Source organism: Capsicum annuum, chromosome 3, assembly GCF_002878395.1.
Source record: "Capsicum annuum cultivar UCD-10X-F1 chromosome 3, UCD10Xv1.1, whole genome shotgun sequence".
Taxonomy (NCBI): Eukaryota; Viridiplantae; Streptophyta; class Magnoliopsida; order Solanales; family Solanaceae; genus Capsicum; species Capsicum annuum.
The window spans coordinates 227,301,856-227,316,670 of NC_061113.1; the positions used below are offsets into that span (position 1 = coordinate 227,301,856).

General features: G+C 39.1%; 1 protein-coding gene and 1 long non-coding RNA gene across 2 annotated transcripts; one reads left to right on the plus strand and one right to left on the minus strand.

The window, feature by feature from the left end:
* Nucleotides 1–6,018: 6,018 nt before the first annotated feature.
* On the plus strand, nucleotides 6,019–8,397 carry LOC107866125. Its single transcript, XR_001672777.2, has 3 exons — nucleotides 6,019–6,227; nucleotides 6,528–6,628; nucleotides 8,016–8,397. It is a non-coding gene; the product is annotated as an uncharacterized LOC107866125 (long non-coding RNA).
* Nucleotides 8,398–9,125: 728 nt separating this feature from the next.
* On the minus strand, nucleotides 9,126–14,473 carry LOC107863143. Its single transcript, XM_016708945.2, has 2 exons — nucleotides 14,258–14,473; nucleotides 9,126–12,125 (listed from the first exon to the last, which is right to left on the minus strand). The coding sequence occupies exon 2, from the start codon at nucleotides 11,958–11,960 to the stop codon at nucleotides 9,768–9,770; it is 2,193 nt and encodes a 730-aa protein (XP_016564431.2). The 5' UTR covers nucleotides 11,961–12,125; nucleotides 14,258–14,473; the 3' UTR covers nucleotides 9,126–9,767.
* Between the last annotated feature and the right edge of the window lie 342 nt (nucleotides 14,474–14,815).

Here is a 14,815-nt window from a genome sequence, read left to right on the forward strand (position 1 = left end):
TGGCTATAATCTTGGTGATGACTTTATATTGAGTATTACAGAGGCCTATGGGTCCAATGTTCTTGAGAGATGTGGCATTTCTACATTTGGGAATGAGACAAAGGTAGGTGGAGTTGAATCTAGGGTCCATAAAGTAAGAAGTGAAGGTCTTCTGACAGAACTTAACTAGGGGACCCAGGATATCCCAAAACTTCTGGTACATAAAAAGTTGCATGTTATCATGCCCAGGAGCTTTGTTAGGCTTGAAGGAGAAAACAACCCTTCTGACCTCTTCAAAGAAAAGAATAGCCTGTAAGGGGTCAAAATTAAGGTGGCTGATGGATCCTAAGGTGGAAGGGCTGGATTGGGTAGTGAGATATCCTAAGGTGTATTCAAAAGAGTAAAGGTTAGCATTATAGTTGGAGACAGTGTTGGCAATATCCTTTTGATGATAATGCCATATTCCACTTTCATCTATGAGAGAGTTAATCTTATTCCTTCTTCTCCTATTGAGGGTGGAGGTATGAAAGAACTTGATATTTGAATCCCCCTCTAGCAGCCAAGAGATCTGGACTTGAGGTTCTAGAACTCATTCTCCAAGGTAAGGATATGGTTGGACTCTTTTAGCAGAGTGTGTTTAAGACCATGAAGGAAGGGGCTTGTGGGGTATTTTTGGGATTTCTGAATGCCAACCAACCTTGCAAGCAAGTGCTTTTTCTTATTGAAAATATTCCCAAAGATTTTTCTGTTCCAATCTATGGCCTTCTCCTCAAAATCAGAGGTGGCTCTGGTGATGTAGGGACAGTTAAGGAATGAGTGAATGATTAGATTGGGAAAGTCATAATGGCTAAGCCACATGGATTTAAACCTGAAGGGTTTATTCTTATTGACAAGGGTGGAGTCGAAGTTGGGGAGAAGAGGAAAGTAATCAGAGTAGGTTCTAGAAAGGTGGGTGACTGAGGACTCGAGGTATAGGTGAATCCAATGATCAATAGTTAGGCATCTATCAAGTCTTTCCAGAATCAGGCCCTGTTTATTCCTATACCTCATATTAGACCAAGTGTATTTGTTTCCCCTAAATCCTAAGTGAATAAGCTTGCGTTAGTTTATACAATTCAAAAAAAGGTTAGATCTATTGAGGTTTATCCTGGAACTACTAAATTTTTCAGGGGAAATAAAGTTATCAGAGTAAGAGGAGAGTTGGTCCCAAAGCTCAATCCTAGAGTGGAAGTTAGTGCTAGCATAAATAATACTAATAACCCAAAAGGATGAAGGTGGAACTAACTTTGACGTTGGAATGAATAGCTTGAGGAGAGATGGAGACAAAGGTAATTGAGATGGAATCATCCCTCCACATGATAACAAGACTACTTCGGTTGCCAGTTGATTCAGACTGGATGTGATTTTAGAAGCAGCGGTCTTGCTGGTCAGTTATTTTGGTCTCCAGCAAAGCAAGAATGCATGGTTGGTGGATACTTACCATGGCTTTGAAGTGTTTTCTGAATTCAGCATTCTTAGCCCCCCTAGCATTCCACACAATACAATTCTTCATCTTTGATTGAAGGGGGTAGTAGGGTTCTGTTGTAGTCACCTAGTCCTTTCCCTTGGTATTGGAGATAGATATCAAAGAGGAGGCTTTCTTTTTCTTGTTGAGAGAGGTTAGCTTGTCCTTGAGAGTCTCTTCTCTTATAGGGTTTGTTGTATTTACTCTTAGACCTAGGCCTGCTAACCCTAAGAGAATTAGGATGATCACTATCTCCTGAACTGGCTCTGTGAATTCTAGATTTAAAGATTCTTCCAGATTGAAATTTCTTTTCTTGGTACCCTGAGTTGGGATAGGAACTCCTCCATATCCCTGTTTCTTACCCTTAGGGCCTCCAAAGCATTTATCCTCTCTACCCTCTCCAGAGTGATATAGAGAGAGGTTATGATCATGGATGAAAGTTGTGCCTGACTGGGAGAGGCTTGGTGTTCCCCTGTAAGAGGCAAAAAAGCTGGTCCCAGAAGCATTACGGCTAGGTTGTGAGGTGGAAAAAAAGGGAGACTCAGTCTAAGATGACTTATGATGTTGGCTAGTGATTTTGCTATCAACTCCTCCTGGTAAGATGAGTTGATTAACTAGAACAGGATGGTCATCCAAACGTTGGACCCAAATATCTGTAATCCATGGTTCAGGATCACCTGGCTAGTTGGGCAAGATATTGAGGGTCTTGAATGAGTATGGTGACTTGTCTCCCTTCCCATTACAGGTGCAGGGGTACAATTTGGTTGGATAGACATATTTCCAACCAAGAAGTTGGTTGATGATTCGACGATAAAGGAGTTATTATGATGGTGGTTAGGATGGAGCTTGAGGATCTCATGATTATTTTTTTGAGAAGAGTCACTCATGTTTTTCTCAGGGTATATAGAGTTGAGAGTGTTAAGAGTGGGGAGCTGAAAGGTTTTTCCATCGGAAACACCACCAGTATTTAATATTTTTTCCACGCCTTCGACATTCACCATCACATCACTACGGGGAGTGGAAGGATTTCCTACCATCAGTACTTTAGGCTCATCATTGCCTAAGTCCAAGTGTCCTAAGGGGGCCCCACATTGGGAGTCCTCTTTTCTTTTAATTTCCACAGTTAGAGAAAAGGTAATATTTATAGAAGTTGGAAAATTTTGAGAAAGGGGGTCGGGTCTTTTAGAACCCATCTGGGCCTTAGCTTGAGGCCCATAAGCAATATGAGAACTGGGCCTTAGCTTGAGGCCCATAAGCAACATGAGAACTGGGCCTCTAAACGGGTGTAATTTTGATTGGGTTCCGGACCCCACTAGAAGGTATCTGGGCCTGATCTTTTTTGGGCCCATTAATCGCCCTGCTAGGGTCTTTAGCACCGTTGTATTTTGGGGATTCCCCTTAGGCTGGCCCATTATGTGTAAGCCCAGAGGGCATGGGCGGGGTGGACTTTTTCGGCGATGACTCCGGCGGGTTAGGGTTTACGAACTTACCTGCCACCGCATCGAAGGTTTTGACCTTTATGATGGGTGCTCCCTTGGTGGGTGCTTGGTGATTTTTTGCCACCGTCTTCTTTCTTTGGGCAAATAAAACTGTTTGCCAATCGTCTAAATGGTCTCCCGGTATTACTTTGGCCTCCGATGTAGTTGCCTCACCTAGGTGGTCATATTGTTTTGGCCTGATCGGGTAAGAGCAAATGGTTATTGTGTGACCCAGGCGTCTGCAATTCTTGCATAGGAAGCCCTCTTCCTCATAAAGAAGAGGTTGTGAGTGATGACCAATGGAGATTGAAGCTATTACTGAAGTGTCTAAGGGAATTTGGACACAGATTCTAGCATATCTGCCCCGCAGCACAGCTGACGTACATGCATCGACCTTCAACAATTTTCTAATTTTCTTGCCGATCCATTGAAGGATAGAGGCATCATAGATCTCAGTGGGTAGATGTGGTAGTCTAATCCAGATGGCGGTGGAGTCCACCTTCGATTCGGTTGGCACGAAGTTAGGTTCCCATTTTTCTCACTGAAATAAAACTACAAGCTATGAACCAAGGACCTCCATGGAGAACTGAGGATTGGCTCTCCGGCTTGGAGAGTTTGATGGTAAAGAAACCCATCCCTAGATCTATAAGACATAGTGGTTCAGAATGTTTCCACAGATCCTCTAATTTTTTTAAGGTACTGGTGATTGAAATTCGTTTTAACGGGTTTGATAATGACGGAGTGGCTCCATGGCGCATACAGACACTTTTTATCTTCCTCAGTAAGATTTGGTTTTCGACAGTTTTCGGAGCTTTATCCTTACTGGATTATGTGGATCTTGAATAAATAGTTGGGGTTTGGATTTTCCCAACAGCAATATTTTTGTAAGATGAGGAGGCTTCCGCCATTAGAATTTCCTTTGGAGAGTTAATTATTGAAGGATTTGGTAGAAGTGGAGGAGTCAGGGTTACATACATGGCGGGATCGGTGCCAAGGGTGAATGAAGGGGCTAGAGAGAGGGAAGTCTTTTGAAGTTGCTTTTTTTTTTGTAATAATAGAGATTTATATTAGCATATATTAAACAGGGGAATTGGTACAACAGTGCGTCCCAGGCTATCCTAAGGAACAAACCTATCGCTACTAGTTAAGACATAATTAGAGTTGTCCATAGTACTAGGCATGGAGTGCCTTAAATTACATGCATCATTAGATATATTACATACAAAAGAAGTTTCGTCCTTGTCTACTTTCAACTATTTCCAAACAAACATAGGTGGAACTACCCATTCTTTCCATCTACAGTCATCAACTAACTTATTTCCCTCTTTGGCTAGTAAGTCCGCAACTGCATTCGTACTTCGTTGCTCATGGATCACCATCGTGCTCCCCACCTGTAGCAGAAGATCCCTACAAATATGGATTAAGTTAGTATCCTGTGAATTTATATTGGGTAGAGCATTATATAGGTGTAATGAGTCAGTTGCCACAGTGATATTTTGAAGTTGTAATTTCAAAACCAGTCGAAGAGCCAAGATGAAGGTCATTGTCTCCGTTTCAAACACTGAAGGGACGTTGATGGAGGCACTAAAACCTATCAACCAATCTCCTTCTGTATTTCTTAGTAAGCCTCCAGTTCCACCCATTTATTTTTATGATGGAAGGATCCATCTATATTGAGTTTCATACCCGTATGCGGAGATTTCCAAATTGCTTTTGGAACACAAATTTTATTTTGACCAGAGCTTTCTTTGGTAGTTAAGAAAACGAATTCAATAGCATGAGCAAAGGGTAGTTTCGTAGAGATATCCCCGTTAGAATTGTTAAAAAAATTATAGTTTCTATTAAGCCGCACATGCCATAATATAAAAGGGAATAGTATAGGCCAAGAGATATGTTTGTTAGGTAATATAATGTTGATTTTCTGAAGCTGATTTTCTGAAGCTGTCCAACCAGTGAGTTTCCGCAAGAGATGACAATGTTGAATTTTGAGTTCCTATGATGACACTATCCCAAAATTTCGAAACCAAACGACATTCCAAGAAGATATGTCTTATGGTTTTCGGGCACTGGCAAGTAGCGCAGAGAGGGTCATTAGTAATTCCTAAATGGTGAAGGTACGATTTTGTGGGTATCCTTCGATGGTAGCATAACCAAATGAAGAATTGGATCTTATTTGGGCATTTTAAGTCCCAAATCCAGTTGAAATTCCTAACCATTTGTACATTACTTTCCATAAGAGAGGTTAGATAGTCATACGTAGATTTCATAGAGCATGCCCCATTATCAGTGATGGCCTAAATAAGCCTATCTTGCACGGTATTATTGGAAGGTATCAGAATCTTTATGATTAGGCATTCGATATCCCGAGGGATATCGTAGCTTATGCGATTGATGTTCCAGTCATTATTATGGATTATATCTTTAACAGTGATTTGTTCATCCTCTTTTGAGAGAGGGGTGTAGAGAATCTCATCAAGGATGTTGCAATTAGGCACCTATCTGTCTTTCCAAAATCTAATTTTGCTACCATCGTCAAGCTCTCATCTCGAGTTTTTCCTACATATTTTCCACTCTACCATGATATTTCTCCAAGTGCTGTTGCTAAAAGCAGTAGGAACACGCCATTTATCCTCACTACTTTTTCTATCATATTTGTTACGAAGGACCTTCGACCAAAAGGAGTGGTTTCCATTGAATGTCCTCCAAGCCAGCTTAGTTAGGAGTGCAAGATTTTCAAGATTGCTACGTTGGATTCCCGCCCACCAAGGTTTTTGGGTAGTGTTATGGTTTTCCAGTTAACCATATGGAGCTTCTTCTTCTCCACAGTAGTTCCCCAAATAAAATTTCGTTGAATTTGATCTATTTTTTTTTTGTGATTTTCTTAGGAAGCTTAATGAAGGTCATAACATGAGTCGGGACTAAGCGTGGCAAAATGGGTTTAAAAAATGAATAACCATCCAATCCAACCCATTTAAAATGGCCTGGATATTCAATCCATTCAAAATAGATTTAAAATGGGCTGACTCATATTATCCATCCAAAATATGGATAATTTATGAATAAAATGGGTAAATAAACCCTAAAACCCAATTTGCAAAAAAATGAGAGAATAGTACGCGAATTCTAAGGCTTCACCCAATTGCAATGGCTACCTAGCACCTCTTCCTCCTGCCAGCACCACCTAAGCTCCGGCCAATACCACCCGGGCTCCGTCCAACAGCAGCCAAGCTCCGGCAAAAACCTCCCAAGCTCTGTCAACTTCTCCGGTGAGTCACTTGCTCTGTTTCTGTCTCTATTCTGTTTCTGTTTCTGTCAACTTCTCCGGCCAATTGAGCTCTGGTTTTTACTCTCTGTTACTGGGATGATAGTGTTGAAGGGGTGGTTGGATTTTTCGTTTTGGAAGAAGAAAAATTTTGCCTGCTTGTTTTGTAATTTTGTTGGTGCTGCTTGTTTTGTAATTTTGTCTGTTTGTTCTTAATTTTGTTCATGAACTAGTATTCATGTTCTCCTTTTTCTACTTCCATTTCAAAGCGTTGAATATTTTGAATATTTAATTGTTGATTTAGGTAGAGATATCGATGGAATTCTGAAACACGACTAGTGAAATGCGATTCTGATGAAAATGAGATAGTTGTTGACCTTCAACCTTATCTCGAGAAACTTAAAGGTAATAGTACCCTTAAATCTTGATCGCTTAAATTAATATGTTCTTGTATGCCTGTTGCTTTCAACATTCTGTTGAATTATTATGTTCATGCTCTGTCAGTATTTTGCTTTCAACATTTTATTGATATTAATTTCGAGTGTTTCATATTTTTTATTTTCGAGTCTTCTGTCAATGTAGCAGTTACTACAGTGAGTTTAACTCAATGATAATGGGTTGTTGTTGTTCAAGAAAGTGATATTGGTGAAACCCCTTTTGAGAATTCTTGTGTTTCTGCTAGAAAACTTGTTGCAATTCTTTGGGAGCTTCATCATTATAACATACCTTTTTCTGAAATGCATCATGCTTGTGATAAAGTTGGAATCTTTGAGGTTTAGTTTAAAGCTCTGACTTGTTCTAACTGGTGTTGTTGAAGTTGCTAGTTCATCACAATTCTCTCTTTTTTTAGTAGTGGTAGAACTTGGGTAATAGTATCCTTTTGACTACATTTTCTTGATTGTTTGTGGTAAAGTTGGAATGTTTGAGGTGACATGAGAGGGTTCCTTGGCTAACTGATGTTGTTGGAGTTGCTAGTTCATAACAATCTCCCATCTTTTTTTAGTAGTTCTGTGAACGGCCAAAACCCTTCTGTTTAATAATGGTAGAGTTTGGTTGTGTTGTTTTGACTAAATTTTCTTGATTGTTTGTGGTAAAGTTGGAATCTTTGAGGTTTAGTTTGGAGCTCTGACTGTTTTTGGTTAGCTGATGTTGGTTAGCATTTCATGCTACAAGTGCAAACAGTTCTAATCCTGAAATAGAACTGGTCAGAAACATTTCAAGGTTACGTAGTGATGATATATTACCTTAAGATTAAGTTGCTTGGGTCCTCCAATAATGGTGCTATACTCGTGTCCAATCCTCAAAAAATGATCACTTTAGGAGGATTCGGCACACGCCCGTGTCTAATGGTATTTCTGAAGAGTGGGAGCAACATAGCGTTAAGATTTATCTGTTCTTATTCTTAAACCCCAAGTCTTAGCACACTATCTCTTTGTGAATTGGTCTTTTCTCCTAGTGTCCTGTATAATGTATCTGTCACTAGTCATTAGACTTGGGTTGGTTCTAGTTCTGTAGAATTTAATACATAGATTTTGATTAGAATTGGCTTTGTATGTTTTGTTTCTTGGGGCGATAACTTCATAAGTCATTCTATTTTGTTTTGATTCGTCGTATCAGAAGCAAAACTACTTTCCCTAAAGTTTTATACAATGAAAGCCTTGATATTTTGCCTAGTTTACTGAGTCCTCACATTGCATGCAAACTGTAGATTGCTTCAATTTCTTATCTTGACAAATCATACAGGATGAAAGGAAAGAACTAACACGGCCGCTTCTTTCGACATTTTTTACAGGATAGAATTGGCAAACTACAAGGAGGCATCGAGTTTCTTGAGCACTGTTGATTCGAGAAAATTAAAGGGGGTGAATTCTTGTACTTGCCAAGAGAAAAAGTGGTCATGGCAGTACTTAATATTGCTGGAACTGACTTGAACAATGCCATTAAAAATCCTTTCCTTGGAGTCCTCTAAATCTTATACATTACTTCAGATAAATTGTGAAGGATACTTGAGTTTATAACTGAAACTGTAAAAGCTATATTAACCTTCAGATAAATTGTGAAGGATACTTGAGTTTATAACTGAAACTGTAAAAGCTATATTAAGGTTTGATGGACTCATGTTCCTTTTGAACCATTTTTTATTACAAGTTGAAGGGATTAAGTTGATGTTGAAACTTTTGCTTCTTATACTCTATTCTCTCAAGCTAAAACACAAATCATTTCATGCTTAACGAAAACAGATAATATTGTATTTGCTATCCATATTATCCAACGGATTTATCCATTTTTATTCATAAAAAATATGGGTTGGGTCAGATAATCTATCCATTTTTACTTGACCCAATTTTTATCTACCCATATCCGACTCGACCCGCCCATTTGCCACCCCTAGTCGAGACTTTGTATAGATTTTTATGCATGAAAGTAGTGTATAAATATGAAAATAAAAAGAGAAGGTGAAAAAAAAATAAGAAAGCATTTTCTTATCGGTTAAATCGATAAATAGAACCGTTAAAAGATCAAAATCGATAACAAATATCTCAATGATTTGGTTATCAGTTTAGCGTGTTACAAATTGAAAACCGATAAATTGAACTGAACATCCCTATGACACAGACCTTAACTGTGAGGCACGGAGATTGTTTCTGAAAAAACCCGGCTTAAAGAAAACAAAATAACCCACAGAATTGACCTAACAAGTACATTGAGGAAATCAGGAATTCAGCAGAATGAGCACCAAAGGAGGCTGACGAGTGTGACTAGGCAAACAAGACCACCTCCTAACTGCAGCAGGAGGTTTGCCATGAAGCTGCGAAGTCGCAATTAGCTGGAAAGCAAAGCAATTAGGAAACGAGTCAAAGAAAACCAAAAATAATTTAACTGTTCAAAACAAAGGAAAATGTTTCCAAGAACAAAATGATGGAATAACTGCAAATATGTCTTGAGATTAACATTCCATGATATCAGTATTTAAAAGAAAACAATCTCTAAGAAATTTATCCAAGGCAAACAATTATAACTTTACTCCAGCAGATCCAAGAATAGAAGATATTCTAGTTTGTAGTGAAACAAAAACTTTGAGGATGCCTTCACAAAATTTAGAAACAAAAAGAAAGGTCCAAGTACACTGATGTAAATATCAAGGCACCCAAAGAGAATAAAGGCTAAACAGACTTGGGTATCTGGGACATGGAGATTCCTTTCACTATGATAACAAGCATTTAACCTGTGTTGATATCTTGCCGATCAACCATTTGCCTTTGATCAAGGGACAAAACGAGGGCCTCCCCAGTAACCTTCTCAACCAAACTCCATGCATGTTCGAACTCTAGTTCAGTTAATAGGCCTGATCCATGAATATAAGCCCATCATTCTGCTTTGTTCTGAACCACGACTAATCTCATTCAGTTAAAGTCAGAAGGTCTGATCAAAAGTCTACAACTAGATGTATCTTCAAAATATCTCCTCATTCCACTAATATTCTGGCATAACTCAAATCTTCAGTTTTTGGCTATTACCTGCAAAAAGTTGTTTCCCCACATTTTCATGGAGCTTCTTCACCGTTTACCATCCCGTCTTCACTGGAGTTGAGAGTATGATCAGCAGTCTCTCTAGTTTTAGTCTCCTGAACATTCTGTGGTGAAAGTCCATTAAAATCTTTGTCATTCTGCATGGCTGACACCCCATTAGTTTCTGGTAATGTCTGAAGAAGCTCCAATGGGGTAGCAGCTGGATCAAGCTCCTGGCAACCCTTTGGAGCATTTTGAGCTTCTTCACCTGTAAGCAAGTGGCTTGGGACCCGATGAGAGAAACGAAACATCTCTTCTCTGGTGATTCTCATCACCTTCTCCGAATTCAAATCTGGACGAAAGACCGTTTTAAAACCAGCAACTTTGACGAGAGGAGCTACTGAAATTCCTTGCTCCTCATTGTAGTCATCAAGAACTAGGACCATGTCATACTTGTGTATGACATCATCAGGTGTATTCTGATTCCAGTCAGGAGACCAATGTCTGTAGAGGGCCCAAACCTCCCCCTTCATGGGAAATATGAGAACAGATCCACGAGGGCCCTTTGACCACCGAACCTTGTGGGAGAAGGAATTCACAGACTTACTCGTTTCGTATCTGCCAATCCTAAATTCACCACTAGTCTTGTAGAAACCTGAAGCTACCCATTCCATTGGACCAAATTCACTGTTTGTCTTTGAATTAAGCCAACTAAGCCTCACTTTAAATGGCTCCCTTGAGACGACTTTGCTAATCAGAGCGTAGAAACGGGGCATCCCATCATCAGCATCATATGCAGCCCAGACTTCATTGTCTCCGAAACAACTTTCGCTCCTATCCTGGTCAAAATTGTGAAAATCAGGATCTGGTACATTCATTGATTGTGGCAGTAGATCCTCTTGTTTTGCATCATTAGCTGAAGCATTAACATCTTTCTTTACCCCCTTCATAGCTGATGACTCGACATTCCCATTCACATTTTGGCCAAGAACATTAGCAGCCCTCTGCTTTTCTTTTTTGCCCTCTTTCACCTTATTTTTTTGTGCATCTTGCGGCTGCGATCTCCATTCATTCAACTTACTGAGTATCTCTTTCCGAGCTTTTCCCATCAGCATATTCCGGTTTTCAAGTGGTGTCAGCTCCCTTGTACTGTTAAACTTGCTAGAAGAGAAACCATAAGCCCTTTCTGCATAGTGAGGTATATTGGATCCATAACGGATTCCATTGTCATCAAGCTTTCTCTGTTTAAGAGGAGGCTGTCTAGTCTGTGAATCATCACGTTCTCTCTTCATTTTCTCATGTGCCTGCTGAACAACATTTGCAGCTTTTGCTGCAATGGAAGGATCCGAGCTACCAACACCAGCCATTCTGGAAAATGAGTCCTGCTGAAAGTTCGAATAATTCGCAGTATTAGAACTTGCTGGTGCTGATCCTGATGTTTTTCCAGCACTAGCATTTCTTCCTATTGGGAATTGATTTCCATTAGGTGCATGATTCCCAGCATTCTGATGCCACTGACGCGTAGAATTGGATGATTTTGCATGATTGAACGGTGGGGCTGTTTCTGTGGCCATAAAAGCTTCATGACAGTTGGGGCACAGAAGAGTGTGGTTAAGATAAATTTTCAAATACTCATAATGCATCTTGCATCGGTGGCAAATGGTCCAGAAAGTATCACTTCTTTGGTTGGCTGAAGAATTAACTGATGAAGAGGGCACCCGAGAAGCATTTTTCTGAGTCTTCGAAGTCTTACTAGTAAAATTATGAAACCCATTTCGTGGAGGTGCTGACGGACCACCCGAGTGTACTGGAGCTTTCTGCTGGAATCCTTTTGAACTCCTCCTCTGGTTATATGCCAACCTCTTGGATTTATCACTCAACAAGCTCCAGGCCTCAGAGAGAAGTTTAAATGCACCTTCAGCACCAACAGATTTGTTTTTATCGGGGTGGAGAATGAGAGCTAGCTTCCTGTACTGTTTCCTCACTGTTTCATCATCAGTTGACGGGCTCACACCAAGTACCCCATACCAATCCACTTCCCCACTTATTTTATTTTCAGCAGCGATGTAGATATCAAGTGTTGTTAACATCTGGGCTAGAGCGTCAAGCCCCGGATACAAAGCCTGAGCTTTCAAGGCAAATTTCTTTGCACCAGCATAATCCTTTTGTTCAAACTTCCGCTCTGCAATTATTTTTGCTCTGAGGGCCTCGTCTTTATTGCACTCCATAGTTTGTAAATGTGATTTCAAAAGTTCCTTGGGTGATCTCCAATCAGTATGTCACTCAGTATCACTGAAACCACCAAAATATATAAATCATGTTCAAGTGAATGTCAGGTACTGATGACTCACTCTCTTCCCCTAAAGCACAGTATCCTTCAAATCATCTAATGCCTGATTCACAACAAGGGAGAGATAACAGCGGTTAGTAATACGTCATTAAAGTCCCAGAACCAAAAAACAGTATTAAATGTATTGGTCTAGGTTTCAACCAAAAAACAACTAACCGGAGAAAATAATATAACTTAAATACCAAGAAATATGCACATGTATGTCAATGCATATCGACATATATATTATCTAGTGCCTCAAGGCTTAGTGAGCAATGATTGTTGACAACAATACACTTTTGAACCTGGAAAATGGCAGTCAAGATGGACATTCTGGATCCATCATACAAAATGTGTGATTAATCAACTAAGACCGACATCTACCTCCCTGGAAATTGAATGATGCAAAATTATATGCAACGGGATAGGCCAATTGGGTAAAGATGGAACAATTGATCTTAGGCAAAAGGCCAAGAAAGGTACGCAATAGGACAGGAAAGCCCCTAAAATTTGCTAGTATTCAATTTCAAACAACTTTTACAATGCAGGTTAAAGTAATGTGATTCTCTAGTGCAATTGAGGCCCTGAAGGTTCTGATGCACAATATCTGGTGAAATTTCTGGTGGTTTTACTATACAGAGAAGTTGGATAAAGTTAGCAGCTACTATCACATTTAGCTAGACTATTTGGTTGTTTTCTATAACAAAAAGTTCCCTTAGATCAGTCAAACCTTAAAGTCAAAATTTTAAGGCGCAAGTGGAAATCTTCTTTCTGAGCGTTTCATCCAACTGTAAGAGTATTAACTCAACGTCCAATCTTCCCAGTAATAGATTTCAACATAACTCCACTGAGCAGCAAGACAGACATAAATCATACAACTGGATCAGTAACTGCTTCCTCTGACCCTTACCAGAGTGTGAACTTCTATTCCTCACCACTCCACATTTTCCCATTCTAGCATTTAAGCTGCAACATGGATTACAATTTCCAAATTCCCTTAACTTACTTTAGAAACTTGCAATGGTAAAGATCGCTCCATCTCTAAGAAACTGAAAAGTCTTTCCAGCATGTATTCTCTTAACTAAATAACCAACTAACTTCCAAATTCCAATGACTCAACAAAGATTACCATGTCAATAGATAAACTCATCCACACAGTGTTATCCCACCCCACTCAACCCCACCCCCCAAAAAAAACTGTTACTCGCAATCTCTCGGAAAGTTCAAGTCTTTCCAGCAAGTAGCCTCTTTGCTAACTTCAGTAACCAACTCACTTCCAAATTCCAAAGGCTCAGACAGATTACCTGTCAATAGATAAACTCATCCACATAGTTTTATCTCCTCACCACCACAACCAATCCAACCCCTCACACACGCACTCAACAAAACCTGAAAAATCTACTCTGAACTAAAAGGGAGAAACAAAATATGACAGAATCATATAAAATTCATCCAAATCCTCTGGAATGGAGGAAAGCTCAACTAGGGGATAATCACGAACTAATTCACACAATAAATTGATTGCTCCCAAGAGTATCAACTACCCAAAAACTGCAAACCACGATGGGCCAAGAATGCCCACATCTCAAAACTAATCCCCCAACCCAGCACCACCACCCCTTTTTTTATATCTGTGGTGTCTAGCCCCAATATTGGCGCACCTCAACTAATTCCACGAGCTACCTGCCAACTCCCTCAGCAATAGGTACCACGTAACTCTAACTCTGTCCACCAAATACCAGTTCACATAAAAAAAATAGCAATTCTTAACTAAACCAATCATTTAAAAAAGCAAACAACAATGAACGAACCGCAATGTGACCCACTACTTTTTCCAGGTGAAAAATGATTCAAACTTAAATGCCATTCACAACTCAAGCAAACTACAGTTAAATTACAACACACAACAACATACCCAGTATATTCCCACCAAACTACAGTTAAATTACAAAACACACACACACAAAAAAAGAGAGCAAAAAACAGAGCAACCGAACAATCAAAAATCATCAAAAATAAAAAACACAGATTCGAACTAAAAACTTCAAATAACAAGATATCAAATGGATCTAAACCACTACTAAATTATAACAGTCAAAAATTCACATTTCCATTTATCCCCAAAAAAACCCTAAATTTCAGTTCAAAAAATTAAAAATAAAAACTTTATTCGAAATGAAGGAAGAAAAAACTAACCACAAATTAGCATTTGAATCGGAAAAAGCTGCTATTATTTTCCCACCAAATTGGAGTAGAAAAATATGGACCTTTCGAAGAACTCAAAAACTTTTGTTTTTGTGAAAAACCCCTGAGAGCCCAAAGAACAACCCTAAATTGCCCAAATACAATCTGTAAATTTTGGGAAATGAACAGCTAGGCATGGGCTTGGTTTTATATTTTTTTCTACTAGAGTTAACTATACATCATAGAGATCTTAACTATGGTTACTTTTTGGGCATGATTTTTAACTAGAGTTTGCAAACCATGGGTGTTAACTATAGTTACTTTGTGTGTAGAACATTCCTTTTTTTCTCTATGGATTTACGTTATATACACTGACGTTCTACGAAGATGTTTGATTAGGTTTAAAAGCTGGTCAAATTTGTTTTTATATGTAATCTTTGAGCTATCTATATGCGTAAATATCATTAGTGCTTATAACTAAAGAGTTATCTGATAGTTGGTTAGAGTTATACATGAATTAATTGTGGAGAAATCTGAATATTATTTATGTTAATGTTGTGTGAAGGTGTT

Bases quoted from the DNA above. Each gene is read 5' to 3' on its own strand.
- LOC107863143 (XM_016708945.2), bottom strand. From the start codon at position 11,960: ATGGAGTGCAATAAAGACGAGGCCCTCAGAGCAAAAATAATTGCAGAG.